General features: G+C 44.5%; 2 protein-coding genes across 10 annotated transcripts in view; one reads left to right on the forward strand and one right to left on the reverse strand.

The window, feature by feature from the left end:
- Positions 1-5,707, forward strand: part of FRYL (FRY like transcription coactivator) — a 272,920-nt gene extending 267,213 nt beyond the window's left edge. For all 7 annotated transcript variants that reach the window (XM_086705110.1, XM_086705108.1, XM_086705107.1 and 4 more), the window contains 4 exons: positions 2,069-2,086; positions 2,824-2,934; positions 4,014-4,204; positions 4,528-5,707. In XM_086705110.1, the coding sequence (XP_086561236.1) occupies positions 2,069-2,086; positions 2,824-2,934; positions 4,014-4,204; positions 4,528-4,786 (579 nt within the window). In that variant the 3' untranslated portion in view covers positions 4,787-5,707. The remainder of the gene's footprint in view (positions 1-2,068; positions 2,087-2,823; positions 2,935-4,013; positions 4,205-4,527) is intronic.
- Positions 5,708-9,828: 4,121 nt separating this feature from the next.
- ZAR1 (zygote arrest 1) lies at positions 9,829-14,686 on the reverse strand. 3 transcript variants are annotated; one of them, XM_086702930.1, is made up of 5 exons: positions 13,666-14,686; positions 13,497-13,599; positions 11,787-11,879; positions 11,423-11,518; positions 9,829-10,127 (listed from the first exon to the last, which is right to left on the reverse strand). In XM_086702930.1, exons 1-5 carry the CDS (start codon positions 14,451-14,453, stop codon positions 9,984-9,986), a joined length of 1,224 nt encoding a protein of 407 aa, XP_086559056.1. In that variant the 5' UTR covers positions 14,454-14,686; the 3' UTR covers positions 9,829-9,983. The 3 variants fall into 3 exon arrangements, with proteins under 3 accessions (XP_086559056.1, XP_086559058.1, XP_086559055.1); XM_086702932.1 differs by having other exon boundaries at positions 11,423-11,497; positions 13,497-13,589; positions 13,659-14,686; XM_086702929.1 differs by having other exon boundaries at positions 11,423-11,497; positions 13,497-14,686.
- Between the last annotated feature and the right edge of the window lie 239 nt (positions 14,687-14,925).

The raw sequence follows: 14,925 nt of genomic DNA on the forward strand, positions 1-14,925 counted from the left end.
TATTCTAAGTGGGGAATATGCGTTGCATTCATCAATTTAACGACCTCAAAAATAATGACCTCTACATTGATGTCAGAGCTCCAGTCTTTTTCAACATTGGTTACACTGTTAGAGATTTCTAGTCACTGTAAAAGTTACTGTACTATTATAAAAATTGGAAGTTTTTAAAAAACTGAAACATTGAGAAAATAATAGTATACTCTCAATAAATGAGTTTCACATTCATTAGCTCTGTCCTTCCATGTGTGTCTTGTACATGCTCTCATTATCCCCATTTTGCAGATGAGGAAACCGAGGCTCAAAGAAGAAAATTTATCTAAAATCAGTAAGAAAAGAGTTAGAATTAGGATTCCAGTCTAGGCAGGCTGACTCCGAATCCCGCACTGTGTTCACAAGGAGACTGTCTAATCACCCATGTAAGGAAAGAAACAAGGGAAAATAAGGAATTAACCCCTAAACTAGAATTGGAGACTTTGGTTCTGTCTTTGCCACTGTTTAACTACATGGCTTGAGCAAGAAAGATAAACTCCTTTTTTCCTATATGAATTAGGTGATTAGACTAAATGATTTCTTACATCCCCTCTGCCTTGAAGAAAAGAAGTTCCATCTCCAAGAGTTTAAGTGAGTTCTAGCTCAAGGCTTTCTACTAAGTAAAAACTGTACGTTTAAGACTTTCATTTATATCTTATTTCTCCTTTTATATTTAGCTCCTTGAGACTGGGGACACTTTTTACACATTACTAGTATCTGTTCCTGTGTACCAGAATAGTCTTTTGCATAATAAATATTTATTTTAAAATAAATGAAAAAAGAATGCACCTGCAAATTTCAATATACTTAAAAAGCAGTAATTCTCAATCTGGAAAGCTGGCATATTTAGAGTAATTTCTGGTAATTGAGAACTATAGAATTAATTACATTTGTGTTATCTCCTACAATTGTGGTGATCATAAACTTTATCATGATTTCTTTTCCATTACATCCCCAAGTAGATGCTATGGGTGTATGCATAGAGAGCCAGTTCCGTTTTTTATGCTAATAGAAATGAGAAAAAGTATTTGCCACTCAAATAGTTGTTACTTTCCATATAAAACTGTGTAAAGGAGAACCTCAAACTCAGATATGCTAATGTGTTTGACATTGGATTATGTTCCACTGGTGTTCAGTGAATGACTATCCACGTAATTTATGATAAGCAGTAGGAAGCTAAAGTTCACCTTTGCTTAGCAAATCCCTTCTAAATTGATAGGAATAAATGTTATATAAACAGTCCTTCAGAGGACACTATTTAGAAAAGCACGCTTCAAAAGGGACTCTTAGAAGCAATATTTATGTTCTGGCAATTGCTATTTTAATTAGACATCATCCTTCTCTATTAACGAGGCTAGGTCCAAATTGCTATAGATATTTGATTGTAGTAATTTTTAAATAGTCCATAAACTCGATGTTTCACTATGTATTTTATATACATCATCTGACTCAAACCCAGTTGGGTCAAACTTCTGAAGCTCGCTAAATTGCATTTGGGAATACAATTTAAAACCCACATCCGCTGTTGATATCTTACATTCTGACTCAGCACCAATTATGGCAACATAGGACCTAATTAGTAAGGGTAGGAAGCCTAGAATGACCCACACCAAAGATGATATTCTCCTAGGTATTTATAAGAATATAGGCCGATTCTTTTCTGAAAACAGTAATGCATTTATTTTCTAATCAGAAATTTTCCACTTTACTAATGGAAATTTTATGACATTTGGTTTCTTTCACAAGTTTTCCCAAGATCACATCAGTTCAATTTTCTCCTGTAGTTTTCACACGAGAAATTATAGCCTACATGTAATTTAGTTATTTGGCAAAGAGTTAAAAACACCCTGTAACACTTGTTACCGTAAGCGTATAAAAAGTTTTGTTCTGGAAATAGCAAATTTTTCTTTTGGGTGCAATTAAATGTTCTTCAGTTTGCCTGGGACATCTGTGACCCTAGTTAAAATGATTTCTTACACTAATTCTTGGTCTTTTTCTTCCTTTGTATTTTTTGTGACCCGATCTCCTTCTTGCTTAGCAAATGGAAATTCTAGCAGTAAGTGATTTGTCTTAATTTATAGACTTATCCGTGTCAGACAAACTGATTTTCATTTGCCATTTGTGACCTAGCAGTGTTTTGTCCTGGATTACTCTAAGAGTAGTGTGTGTGCTTCAGTTCTGCCGTAGCCCTAATCCATGAAACGTCGGTCCTATATAGGTGAAGGTTCCATCATTAATATGTACAACTCGCAGTCGCCTGTTTGTACATCTATAAACTAACATGTTTGAATTTTGAACATCAAAGTGCGTATGTTGATTTCACGGTCTCATTTCAATGAGATTACAAGGTTTGGGGTTTTTTTTTTTTTTTTAGAAAAATCATTTTTAGGTAAGAGGTAATCCACTGTTACTTTGCTTTATCAAGCATTTGTTGATAAATGCTGTGAGATGAACATCTCGATGGGGCAAAAGTATATGCATTTGTACATTTTTTTCATTATGAATTTTATTTAAAGCATTTTATAGATTGCCTGCTGAAAAATTTTTTGTCTAATGTGAAAATGTGCTTCATGCTAAGTGAATTATGTAACCAACAATTTAATTTATATTTTAATCCCAGTCTTCAAAGCATCTTTCATCACCTTCACACTGTATTAACTTGCTTACTGCAGAGAAATAAATGCCAAGATAATTTTAACAGAATTACTTAAATATTTTTATTGGAAATACACTCTCTAATCAAACCTCATGGAAAACGGTATCTGAATTTAACACAGTGTTATTTACTCCTAGGGCCTGGAGCTCTGTCGAAGGCTGTACAAACTACATTTTCAGTTGCTGCTTCTGTTCCAAGCCTACTGTAAATTGATCAACCAAGTAAACACAATAAAAAATGAAGCAGAGGTAAATATTCGATTGTAGTAGGAATAACTGATTCTAGAATATGAAAACATGATACATATATTCTTTGTAAAAGAGCTTATGTCAAGAGTCACTTACAGTGAAACCTTTTTTCCACAATTGTCTTTTTAAAAGCAAATGATGTGCTGTTTCAGAACCTATCAGTAAATAAGACAGCAGGTAGCCAGTGGCCTTGAAAGGTTCAAGACCTTAAGGTCACAGCAGCCACAACAGATCATCTATAACCAAAAGTCAAAAAAAGCACTTCAACTCAATGAAGTCATAAGTTAAATTATGAAACCCCTCCCCGCCCCAAACATCTTGTACATATATTTTTGTAGTTCTGGTGGTGCACATAAGAATCAACATGTCAAAAACACTTTGAATGTTGGGAGTCACGTAATGAATAGGCTCAAAGGTGGTGACTTTAGTCTTTTTCCCCCCTTGCCCACCCTGGTACTGAAACAGAAATGCTTTAACTTTTGTTAAATGGTTAAATGAATTAAAAAATACATACTGCTTTATATAAAATACACTGGTTTATATAAAATATATATATATAATATAAAATATTTCAAAGGTAAATAACCTTTTAAAATATGAAGACTTTGCTGTCAAGAAAATTCACGACCCCACCCCCCCCCCACCCCTGGCAGTGAATTTTTACTATCCAAGATATAAATCACATGTTAAAACCAATACAAACACTGGAAGAAAACAAAAAACAACATTGGTTACAGCCTGTTTTATTACAACTATCATAAACATTATAACCTGTTTGTTTCTTTAAGTCATGTCTGTGCCCAGAGTGGGGCTCAAACTCAGGACCCTGAGATCAAGAGTCACATGCTCCACTGGCTAAGCCAGCCACGCGCCCCTATAACCTGTTATTTATCAAGAATATTTAAAGACTACAATTTGGTGACTGAAAATATAACAGAGAACTTGAAAAATTAAGTTTACCATTTGCAGATCTTTAAGAGAAGCTGCTACCATCAGATGTATCTTCAGAGCCAATTAAATGCTCTTCTTGTTACTGAATATACAAATAGATCGTTTTAAGGCATATTCATTTGTTCTAGGTCATCAACATGTCCGAGGAACTTGCCCAACTGGAAAATATCCTCAAAGAAGCAGAGTCTGCTTCAGAAAATGAAGAAATTGACATTTCCAAAGCTGCACAAACTACCATAGAAACTGCCATTCATTCTTTAATTGAAACTCTGAGAAATAAGGAGTTTATTTCAGCTGTGGCACAAGTCAAAGCCTTCAGGTAAAGCGTGAAGGGATTTCAAGGTGTGGTGCCTCTAAACCCGCACTGGTGTCTTACAGCAATTGGGGGGGTTTTCAATTTGCTGCATCCGTAGCGCGTCTTTGTGAAAGCATGACAGCTTTGTCCACAGTTCTCACTGAAATGACGCCACTTTTAGACTTTGTTCACTCTCTAGAGGTTTTCGGTAACACGTTTGCCCAAACCTGCAAACAGATCCTCAGTGATTCACAAGGAGATTCTGTTCTAGGTATTAATTTAAAACGTGGTTAATATTAACCATTGCTTGACGGAGTCTCAGGACTTAAAAATATTGTGTATTTCAGATCTCTCTGGCCAAACGATATCTTTGGCAGTTGTGAGGATGACCCTGTGCAGACGCTGTTGCACATCTACTTCCATCACCAGACGCTGGGCCAGACGGGGAGCTTCGCGGTCATAGGCTCTGACCTGGACATGTCAGAGGCCAACCACAAACTGATGGAGCTCAATCTAGAAATAAGGGAGTCCCTACGCATGGTGCAGTCATACCAGCTCTTAGCACAGGCCAACCCAGTCGGAACTTTGGTGAGCACCGGATTCTGAGAAGCTTCCAGGCGTTTAGGGAAGACACTAAACTGAAGATGATGCAGAATATTCATGAGCACCTTTTACGAACCCTCGCAGTTCACGGACAACCCTTCCTGGCGGCATCCACGACCACGGCGTAGCTGATGTCAAACCGGTATCAGAGTCAAAGATCTAAGGAAGAAAAAAAAAAAAAAATCTAATGGCTGCCAATACCTCCTACAATAACCGTATGAAGAAGGAGTTTTTAATTACTTAACCTAGGTGAAAAGAAAAGGGCTAAGAGTGATGCGTACAAATACATGACTTTCTGGAGAAAGAAGAGAATTCTAGGACTGTTTGCAATAATGGCCTCTAATACTGAGACGTTGGAAAGCAGGTGACGTGAGGCTAAAACCCAGGCTCGTTCATTTTAGCTGACAACCTGCAGGGCTGTGTGGATGCTCCACAGTCGATGCTTCATTATCTACGTGAAGAACCTTCAGTCGGATAGACAGACACGGAGAGACTTCTTTGCAAAAACCATTGACTTTTTTTCAACACGTGGGATGAGGGTGTGGGTGTTTTGTTTTTTAGTCTGTACAAGGGATTGTGTGTGCGTGAGCTGGGATGTGTGAATATGTGACAGTCCTATTTTCAAGGTATGGATGTTTGGTGATAACGTGTCAGCATGCCTAAAAGAGCACTGCAAGATTATTTTTGAAGAAATTTTATTTTATTAGATCTAACTCTTCATAGTGTGTAAATGTTAGAACATTTTAATAATATTTTAAAACTGGGCTTTCCCGGTATTTCAAAAAGAAATAATATATCTGTTAATGTTATTGGAATGCTGCTCAGCTCTCTGACCAGTGCTTACATTACGATTGTTGATAACTAACCAAAGTAGATGCCTGCAGAGACTTTAAAATGTAAAATAAAGATGTATGCTGCCCGTCAGCTATTCTCATTAGGAAAGTTAACTTATTTTACTCCATAATTATTCTAGAAACTGTATAGATTAAAACCAGTATTGTACGTTTGTGCAATGCACTGTTATACAAGAATAGGTGTACAAAGCTAAAGAAAAGAGCGTGGTCACTGATGGTAGAATATAAGACTTGCAGGCTCTGAAGTCTGCAGAATTCAAGAAGAGAGATGCAAACCCAGTTTTATATGTTCATTCAGGACTCACGTGTCTCACCCAAAAGGAACTTGGGGCTATGGGGGAAAATGAAGCCTGAAGACTGACTACCAAAACATGCAATATACTTACTCACTGTCTAAGTCTGTAGCATAACACGAACTGGATTCTCTGTCCTTTTTTAAATAGCATTTTGTAAAAGAAATGAATGTAGTCCCACAACTCCTCTGATTTGAAAGGAACACCTTGTATTTTTTATAGGCATCTCTTATCCACTGTGACTTTCTTTTAAACTGGGCTCTGTGACCGCAGAGTTTAGAATGTAGAAATGAAATGCTTAGCTTTGCCTTTTCTTGGGGGTGTGGACCCTGCCAGAAATGTAATTATGCTCAAGTGCATTAATTGAAGGCACTGTGCACGCCGTTGGACTGCTGACTATAGTTATGTTACCTGTAAAATTCCATAACTGGTCACGGCACATTCGTAATCACTGTATTTTTTGACCCTGATAAAAAAAAAAAATTATTTTGATGGTGTTCTGGTACTGTAAATGGTGTCCTTTAAATTATTTAATAACTTTTGGGTGTGGGGCAGGAAGAGAGGGATGGTGTCCAGGGACCCCCCCCCCCCACACTTTACATCCTATCTTACCATCCCCCTCTTATATCCTTTTTGTTAAAATAAAAAGCATTGTAGCTGTTGGTTTGTGTTGTATTTTAAAGGTCAATGATTACAGTGTGCATCATTTAGGGACTTTGCAAATATGATCCTTGTTCTTAAGATAACTTTCCCTAAAAGGGGGAGAACGAAGTTGAGAGCAAATGAGGTTGACTATTACCCAAACCAAACCCTGAACAGTTGGAATTTCCTTTTCATGTGTATGTAGCTAAATCTATTAATAAAGTAATATGATGAATATACCTACAGAAAGCAAGATGCAAATATAAAGTCATCAGGATGGTCCCTTTGCATTTAACAAAAATGTATTAAGTGCTTAATTTATTAATTACCTTATGCAGTTCTGATCAAGCCCTTTGTGCTTGTACAACCTTTTTCTTTTGCCCCTTAAGTTGATCATTTTTTAAGTAGTAAGCTTGTAAAACAACACCAAGAGAAGGGATCTGGCAGTTTCTTCATTCAGCTTCTAAAATAGAAAGCAAACGCCTTTTTTTTTTTTTTTTTTAAAACACAATTTAGAAAATATTTTCTACTTTTAGTGATCTAGAGGGTACTGTACAACCCACAGTCTACCATAAATTTAGGAAATAAACATTCATTCTCTTGGAACAGACTCACCAAAGCCACAGTGAGCCTTCCTCGTTTGGATCCAGGAGAAGTGCTCGTACACCGTGCCGTTAGAACCCACGTGAAAAGAAACAGGATATTAGAATCAACATAATTATCATTGTACTTCATGGCATTTATACAGATTTTTTTTTCAAAAGAACCCACTGTCCCCTTAGCAAATGTATGAAATACGGGGAAAATTGGAATCACTGACACCCAGAGAAAACAGTATTCTGGGCTATTTCCTTCTAGGCTCTCAATCTCTTACTAAAAAAAAAAAAAAAAAAAGTGTGTGTGTGTATATATATATATATACACACACATTTTATAAATTTCCTTCATACACAGTTTGATAGCACTTTCTAGTTGCTAGAACATCATCACCACAACTTTTATAACAAAGATGTCTTTGTGCAGCACTGTTCAATGCCAGCTAAATCTAAGTAAAACCTACTTTGATCCTTGCTGTCCTCTCGACTGTAAAATACGTTAGTTGCTCTGTTTGGAAAAATAGTGATAAGCTACTTGACGTAACTCCCCATATTGATAGCCTTAGGACTCACTGCAGGTGTTATTTCTATTGTCCCCTCACTCATTCCGCAAGTGTTTACTGAGTGCACTTGCACAAATAAGTTTCCCTGTCCCTACCCTCAACCAAACCAGTAGGAACGGGTGTTAGAACATCGCCCTCCCCCACACCTAGAGCTGTCATTCATCCACTGTACAGCTAGAGTGATTATTTCTTTTTAACACACCTGTTAAAAAGCTTTAATGGCTTTGGGGCGCCTGGGTGGCTCAGTCAGTTAAGTGTCCGACTTCGGCTCAGGTCACGATCTCACGGTGAGTTCGAGCCCCGCATCAGGCTCTGGGCTGATGGCTCAGAGCCTGGAGCCTGCTTCCTATTCTGTGTCTCCCTCTCTCTCTGCCCCTCCCCCGTTCATGCTCTGTCTCTGTCTCAAAAATAAATAAATGTTAAAAAAATTTAAAAAAAAAAAAAAAGCTTTAATGGCTTTAAAACCTTCTAGTGAATTCTGAGGACAAAGACCAGTCCTCCTGAGCAAGGCCTAAAAAATCCCCCCAGTCTGGGCATACTGTCACTTGCCATCATGCTCATCCTTGTCCTCCACAGCATTCTACCACTTTGGCTTCCTTCTGGTTTTCACTGCCACTGGGCCTTTGCACATGCTACCTTGGTCTGGAAAGTTTCTCCTTCCCCTCTTCAACTAATTCAACTCACCCAAACTTCAGGTCAGCCCAAGAGTCATTTTTCAGGCAAGTGTTCCCCTGACCTCCCTAAATATGATCCTCTATCACAGGCCTCTATCAATTGACCAAGTAGCTCTTTCCTATTAGGTGGCAGGAACTCCATGTTCTTTTTTTTTTTTTCAATGCAGAAAATAATGGCCATCTACTCACTACACTGGAAGCTCCATAAGGGCAGAGGCCACATCCGTGTTTTTGCAAAGTACAAGCCTGACCCAGGTGGTAGTTCCATACTTCAATTCCATAAGCAATCCCCAGGGTGCTTGTTAAAATGCCTCAGTCCCAGATAGTGATTCAGTAGGGATAGGGGCCTTGGACTCTGTTTTCACAAGCACCTTCCTAAGTCCATATGAAGTCTGAGGGGACTTCCCATTGCTCTAAGGGTTCAAGAGACCTCAAACTCCGTTTAGGTTCCTTATTCCTCACATTTGTCTACACCCAAGCATCCAAGATCTTAACAGACATTGCTAAGGTCATAAGGGTTAACTTAAATGGGATAAGAAAATTGGAAGGAAGGGGCATCTGGGTGGCACAGTTGGTTAAGCATGTGCTTTCGGCTCAGGTCATGAGCTTACAGTTTGTGAGTTCAAGCCCCACATCGGGCTTGCTGCTGTCAGCACAGAGCCCACTTCAGATCCTCTGTCTCTCTCTCTCAACTTCAAGGAAAAAAAAAAAAAATCGGAAAGAGGCATAATTAGTAACTGGTTCCAGTTATGTGGTTTCCATAACTATTAAACCAACAACCCTCAGCTGATTTCATTACAAGTCCCTGAGGGCTCTAGACAAACTGCCATCCCCAAGCAGGAGAGCTCTGGGAGCAGGGCCTTAGTATTTTCTTGGGAGTCCTGTAGAAAGCCGGCAGGTGCAGCTAGGATACGATTTCCTATGTTAGTTTGCAGTTATACAAACTACAGGACAAGGACCTAGCCTAAGTAGTCGGTTAACTTGAAATCTTCAAGTACATTTAATAGGCTTATTTTTAAGTTACCACCTGAAGTCTTAAAGAAGCTGCCCATGGCCACCCCGTTCTGGTCCCCACCTGTACCCTATGTGAAATTGTGATCAACCAGTCCATGTGGTTCACAGCCTCCCTCCCCACTAGATGCCACCCACAGCTAGCCAGCCGCTCGGGGGGCAACCCAGAGTCAGAACCCTAACTCTCCTCATACATTAAGGCCTCACTCTAACTCCACCTCACCCGAAAAACGACTTTAATGGTGACATGGCTGTTCATTCAATCAGCATCTTGCTTGTAAGCTTCAGCCCTACAGACACACATAAGCAGGAAACCTGACAGCTGTGAGGCCCTCTAACAAAGTGACAGACCCAGACTGTTAGCATGAGCAGCTTTCAACTTAAAAAAAAAAGATCTTCTGCAATTTATCAATTGTTTTGCAATACTTTTATTTGAAGGCTCTGTCAAAAATACAGCCTTTCATGAAGTATTTTGAGAAGGAGAGGCATAAGGAAGGAGCACGGAAAAAAGCTAACGTGTCTGCTTCACTAGCTCACGTTCAAGTTGGCCCATCCGTTTACATTCATTTAAATGATGTACTTGAAGCTGAAAGTGCTGTCACAGGATAGGCGTTTGCCCTTGCATCTCCCACACAAATCTTGACGGTGGGGCCTTTTAGGGTCAACGTGGCGGAGTTTTACAGGGCAGGAGCATCTAGTCTGTTTACAACTCTGAAAAACCAAAGTGAGAAGCACATACAGAAGATAAACCCATGGTCACTTCCTCAAACTTCAAAGTTATTTTTCCTAGTCCATCCAAACACTTACTGAACACGCTCTAAGCAAGGCCCTGTGCTAATCTTGTTCTGTCTGCACCCCTTCCAGCAAGGGGAGGACAAAGAATAGAGGGTGTTTAACCAGGTGGTCGTGGTCTCATGTTGCATAGGATTCAGTTTGGACTTGTGAACTTTTTGAAATACAGTTATCTAAAAGGAAAGCTCTTCCTGCACTTGAAGGGTGGAGAAGAAGCAAGCATGGGAGAGGAGTCAGACGAGGAAAGCTAAGGTGTGAGGCCAGGGATTAGGAGCAAGCTGTGGGTCAAGCCTGGCACCAGGGGAGGGGGGGGGCGGCTGGGGGCAGCGGGGGCGGCTAGGGGCGGGAGGGGGGCAGCTAGGGGCGGGGACGGACCTTGCCCTCACCTCCACCTGCTACAACTGACCCGAATCGGACACTGAAAGCAGTGCAGCAACCACGGAGGTGAGAGCGAGCAGTTAAGGGATCCATCCCACTTTAGAACCTGACCCTGCTCTGCCCCGATCAAAGGGGGTTGACACCATTTTCCCACACTTGGGCTCCCTCCCCCCACCGTAGCGTGTGAGGCTTCCAACATCCAACCTGATTGGAGCGCACGGATTAGGCTGTGTCAACGGACACATCAGGCTCCACTAGCTGTGTGCTAACAGGCAAGTTCAGTCACCTCTTAGATTATCTAAGCCCCTGAGCACAGTGCAGCTTACAGTTAATAGTAAACCAGCAATGTTACTAGTTAGCCCCAGAAAGCTGGGCAGCTTAGATTTACTTGAACAGAAGTCATCCTCCCTTTGCCAGCACTCAGGCAAGACAAACTTTGAAACCCATGCTTCTCCTAAATACCCTAACTTGGGTATGTGCCTCATAAAAAGCATTTGGGCTAAACAGACAAATTTCACCACCTCACATTAGTAGAGACGTATTCGGTTTTTGATCTGCTTTCTCACGTTAGACTGACTGAGTACCAGGTAAGGCAGACCTTCTTCCATGTTGCAGGTGAGGTAATAGGCTCTAAGGAGATGAACATGACCGGAAGGAAACAAGACCCCAAGACCCCGTTTCCCAGTTGAGTATTATTTCCATAATCTCCACCGAAAAGCAGTCAAAACCTAGGTCACTAGGAACCTAGCCTCCTTAAAGAAATCCCTTCAAGAAACTACACCCAAACCCTCTACCAACTACCCAGTTCAGACACAAAATGTGAACATTCAATTTACTTGACACGTGATATCCTCCACTCGGTAAGGGTTGTAAGACTTCTGACAAGTTCTGCAGAACTGCTTGAAGTAAACCTGTGATGAGAGAGGAAAACACTTAAAGCAAAACCCTCTCGACACTCAATGTCAAAAAGCTGCCAGTTCAGGGGCACCTGGGTGCCCCCATCGGTTAAGCGTCCGACTCGCTTTCGGCTCGGGTCATGATCTCCCTGTTTTGTGGGTTCAGGCCCGGTGTTGGGCTCTGTGCTGACAGCACGGAGCCTGCCTGGGATTCTTGGTCTCCCTCTCTCTCTGCCCCGCCCCCGCTCATGCTCTGTCTCACACTTAAAAAAAAAAAAGCTGCCAGTTCCTTGGTGTTTCTTACCTTGTTGGTGCCCTGCACACACCACACGTAGGCACTTTCCCATCGGATGTTGCAATCCTTGCAGTGATAGTAGCCATACTTCTGCTCTAAGAACTGAGCAAAAAGACAGCAGAGTTTAACCCACAGGATATCTAAATTAGCCTTCATTTCAGAAGCTGCGAAGGATCGGTTTGCTATTCAAAATTGGCAACCGCATTCCAGATCACGGAGGAAAGCAGGCTCAAGGTTTGAATTGGTCTCTCCAATGTAGTCATTGGGGGAGCTAATAGCTTAATCAAGCACAGAAGCGAGCATGAGCCTAAAAATGTATTCCAGATTAGCTTGGTTCATAAAGCAAACCACTAAGCAAGTTGCTAAGTAGGTATTTTCCCTCTGACACGCAAGGGAAAAGCCAAACATCTAGGCTTCTCTAAACCTGGAGATTCTTTAAATCTTTAAATTTAAATTCTTTAAAATCTTTAAATTCTTTAAATCTCTAAACCTACAGATTCTCTGTAGGATAAAGTCTAATTTTAGAACACACACATGTGAAAGTGGTTAAGCTGAAGAAAAGGAGGAAGATTCTGTGTCCTAAGACACTTTAAAGATGTTCACTCAGAAGTCCATTCTCTGTGCTGCCAGTTCAATTTCCAAACAGTGCTAGGAATCTATTGTGGATAAGCCAGAATTCATATTTAACATGAACTAAAGTAGTACTGCCTTATTCTTAAGCTTCTCCTCTTCCCTCCTGGTGAGAAACAAATTATGAACAAGTGCTTGGAGTCAGACCTTTAAGTGCGCTCTGAAGTTCCTGCCAATTCTACCACAATTTCATAGGGGAGCAAACGCGGGCCCAGGACAGGTACGACTGAAGATCACACGTGGTTTACATTACACATAGCTTCTGTGGAGCTCCACTCACTCCTCCGCTCTTCCCCTGCCCCCAACAGCCCTGGGCCGACCCCAAAGGAGGCCTCCAGGCCTCTTTCTACCCCTGCCTTTCCACTTCCCAGGGTTACCACTTCCCTCAGCACACGCCAGCTCTTTAGGGTTCAGCTGGCGCTCCAAACCTGCTGCGCTCAGGCCGCAATACACAACAGCCGAAGGCCCAAACGCTTTAGCAGTGTCGAGTTTCTGAATAAGGGTGCTTTCTAGGAGCAAGAAAAAAAAAATCCCAAGGGAGACCATTCATAGCTCTAGCTCCCGGTGGAAGCTTGGAAGATTCAGGCAAGAATCAGGGGAGAGCTGACCAGGCAGGACCCCAGGAAATGACCGTTACGGCTTTTGCCATATTGCATCGAGATAGAGTAGGATCCTTGGGAATCGGTTCTCCCTGCCAGCAAGTTCTCCTTCTGATCTGCTGAGTACCCCTCCTAGATCGTCCAAACGCGAAATCCACACTGGACCACGTGCCCACAGTCAGGGTTTTATACAGTAAATACGCTCAGAATAAGAGTGTTATCAGGGCGCCTCCCTCGCCAACCTGCGGAGCCCACGTTCCACAACCGCCAGCAACAACAATCAGGCCGCACTCCCTGAATTCTGCCGTTGGAGGGGCACCAGCTGCTGGGAGCGGCTGCGAAGAGCCACACAGGCTTGGCGTGCGCCTGAGAAAGCTGGCGCCTCCACGTGCGCGAGCAGCCACCCGGCGAGGGCAGCGACAGGATCCAGGAGGAGACCACACCCCCGGGGCCCTCCCGAGTCAGTTCCCTCCAGCCGCCTGAGCCTCACCTGGAAGCGCGGCCTCTCCTTGGCCTGCTCGGGGCTCCGCGGCGACGACCTCTGGCCCGCGGCGTCCCGGGCCTGCCCCACCGGCGGGGACTGCTCCAGACCCCTGGGCGGGCGCCGCTGGGCCGCCTCGTCACCCCGGGCCTCCCGCGGCTGCAGCCCGGCGCCCGGCGGCTCCCAGCTCTTCCGCACCGCGGCCTGGGCCGCGTCGTCGTCCCCCTCCTCCTCCTCCTCGGACTGCGACCGTTGGGGCGCCTTCCTCGCCGACCCCTCTCCCTCCTCGGGGCCTCGGGGCCTCGGAGGCGGGGTCCTTCGCTCTCCCTCGGGCGCCCCGGGCCGCTGCTCCCCCGCCGCGCCGTCGGCCCCTTCCAGGAAGGTGGTGAGGCGGCGGGAGGCCACGGGCGAGTACACGGCGACGGTGCGCGGGAAGCGCACGGTCCGAGGGGCGCCGCTCGGGGGGCTGCCCTGTTCGGGGCCCCGGCGCGCCGACTGCGGGGACCCCGAGCCGCCCGCGCCCGCCGCGCCCTCGGTGCCGGGCCCGGCCGGGGGGCCGGAGTCGCGGACCCTGCGCGGCAGCGTGCGCCGCCCCAGCGAGCACTGCACCGAGGCGTCGCGGCGCGGGTTCACCTGCACCGCCACGTCCCGGCTGCTGGCCCTGCGGGGCCGCGGGCCGAGGTCCGGGCTCACCTGCGACAGGAGGGCCATGAGCTGCGCCCGCTGGTAGCTGTCGAAATACTCGGCGGCCGTCAGCTGCCCGCAGCCCGGGAAAGCCGGCAAGGCCGCCCCGGCAGAGGAGGACGACGCGGAGGAGGACGCGGGAGCGTAGCCCCCGCCCCGGTGCCGCCAGCCGCCCGCCTCGCCCTTGCCCTTGGCGGTGGGCGCGTAGGGGTACGGGTACGAGTAGGGGACGCACGCCGGGTGCATGTAGCCGTCCAGCACCTCGTCCCCCGGGGCAGCCATAAGCGCAGCCCCGGCAGCTCCCGCAGACGCCCTGCCCTAAATAGGCTGCCGGCCGCCGGCCCCACCGCGTGTCTCCGCGCTGCGCGGCCAGCCGCACCTCTCCCGCCGCCCGCTCGGGTCCCCGGGTCCGCGCCGAGGTGGCCTGTCCCTGACCTTCGCTGTGTGGAAATTTACCACGCCTGGGGGCCGGCACAAACACCCAGACACGATCTGGAAAGGTTGCTTTCTTTGCGATGCAACAACTGATTGGTAAGTGAGCTTGCCCGAGGTGAGGAGGAGGCCAAGAGAGCGCAATCACCCCGATTAGCTGCGCCAGGTGGTCCCCATACCTTGATTGTTCCAGGTGTCCGTGTCTGGCTAGTGAGCAAACACGCAAAGGTTTGGGGAACTGCTTTGGGTCTGTTACCTAGGATCTCAGGTTCTAGTTCAATGATCTCAGAACTGCTCTGAGAAGTCTACCCACTGAACGCTT

This window comes from Puma concolor, chromosome B1 (assembly GCF_028749965.1).
Source record: "Puma concolor isolate L17-30 chromosome B1, mPumCon1.1.hap2, whole genome shotgun sequence".
Lineage (NCBI taxonomy): Eukaryota > Metazoa > Chordata > Mammalia > Carnivora > Felidae > Puma > Puma concolor.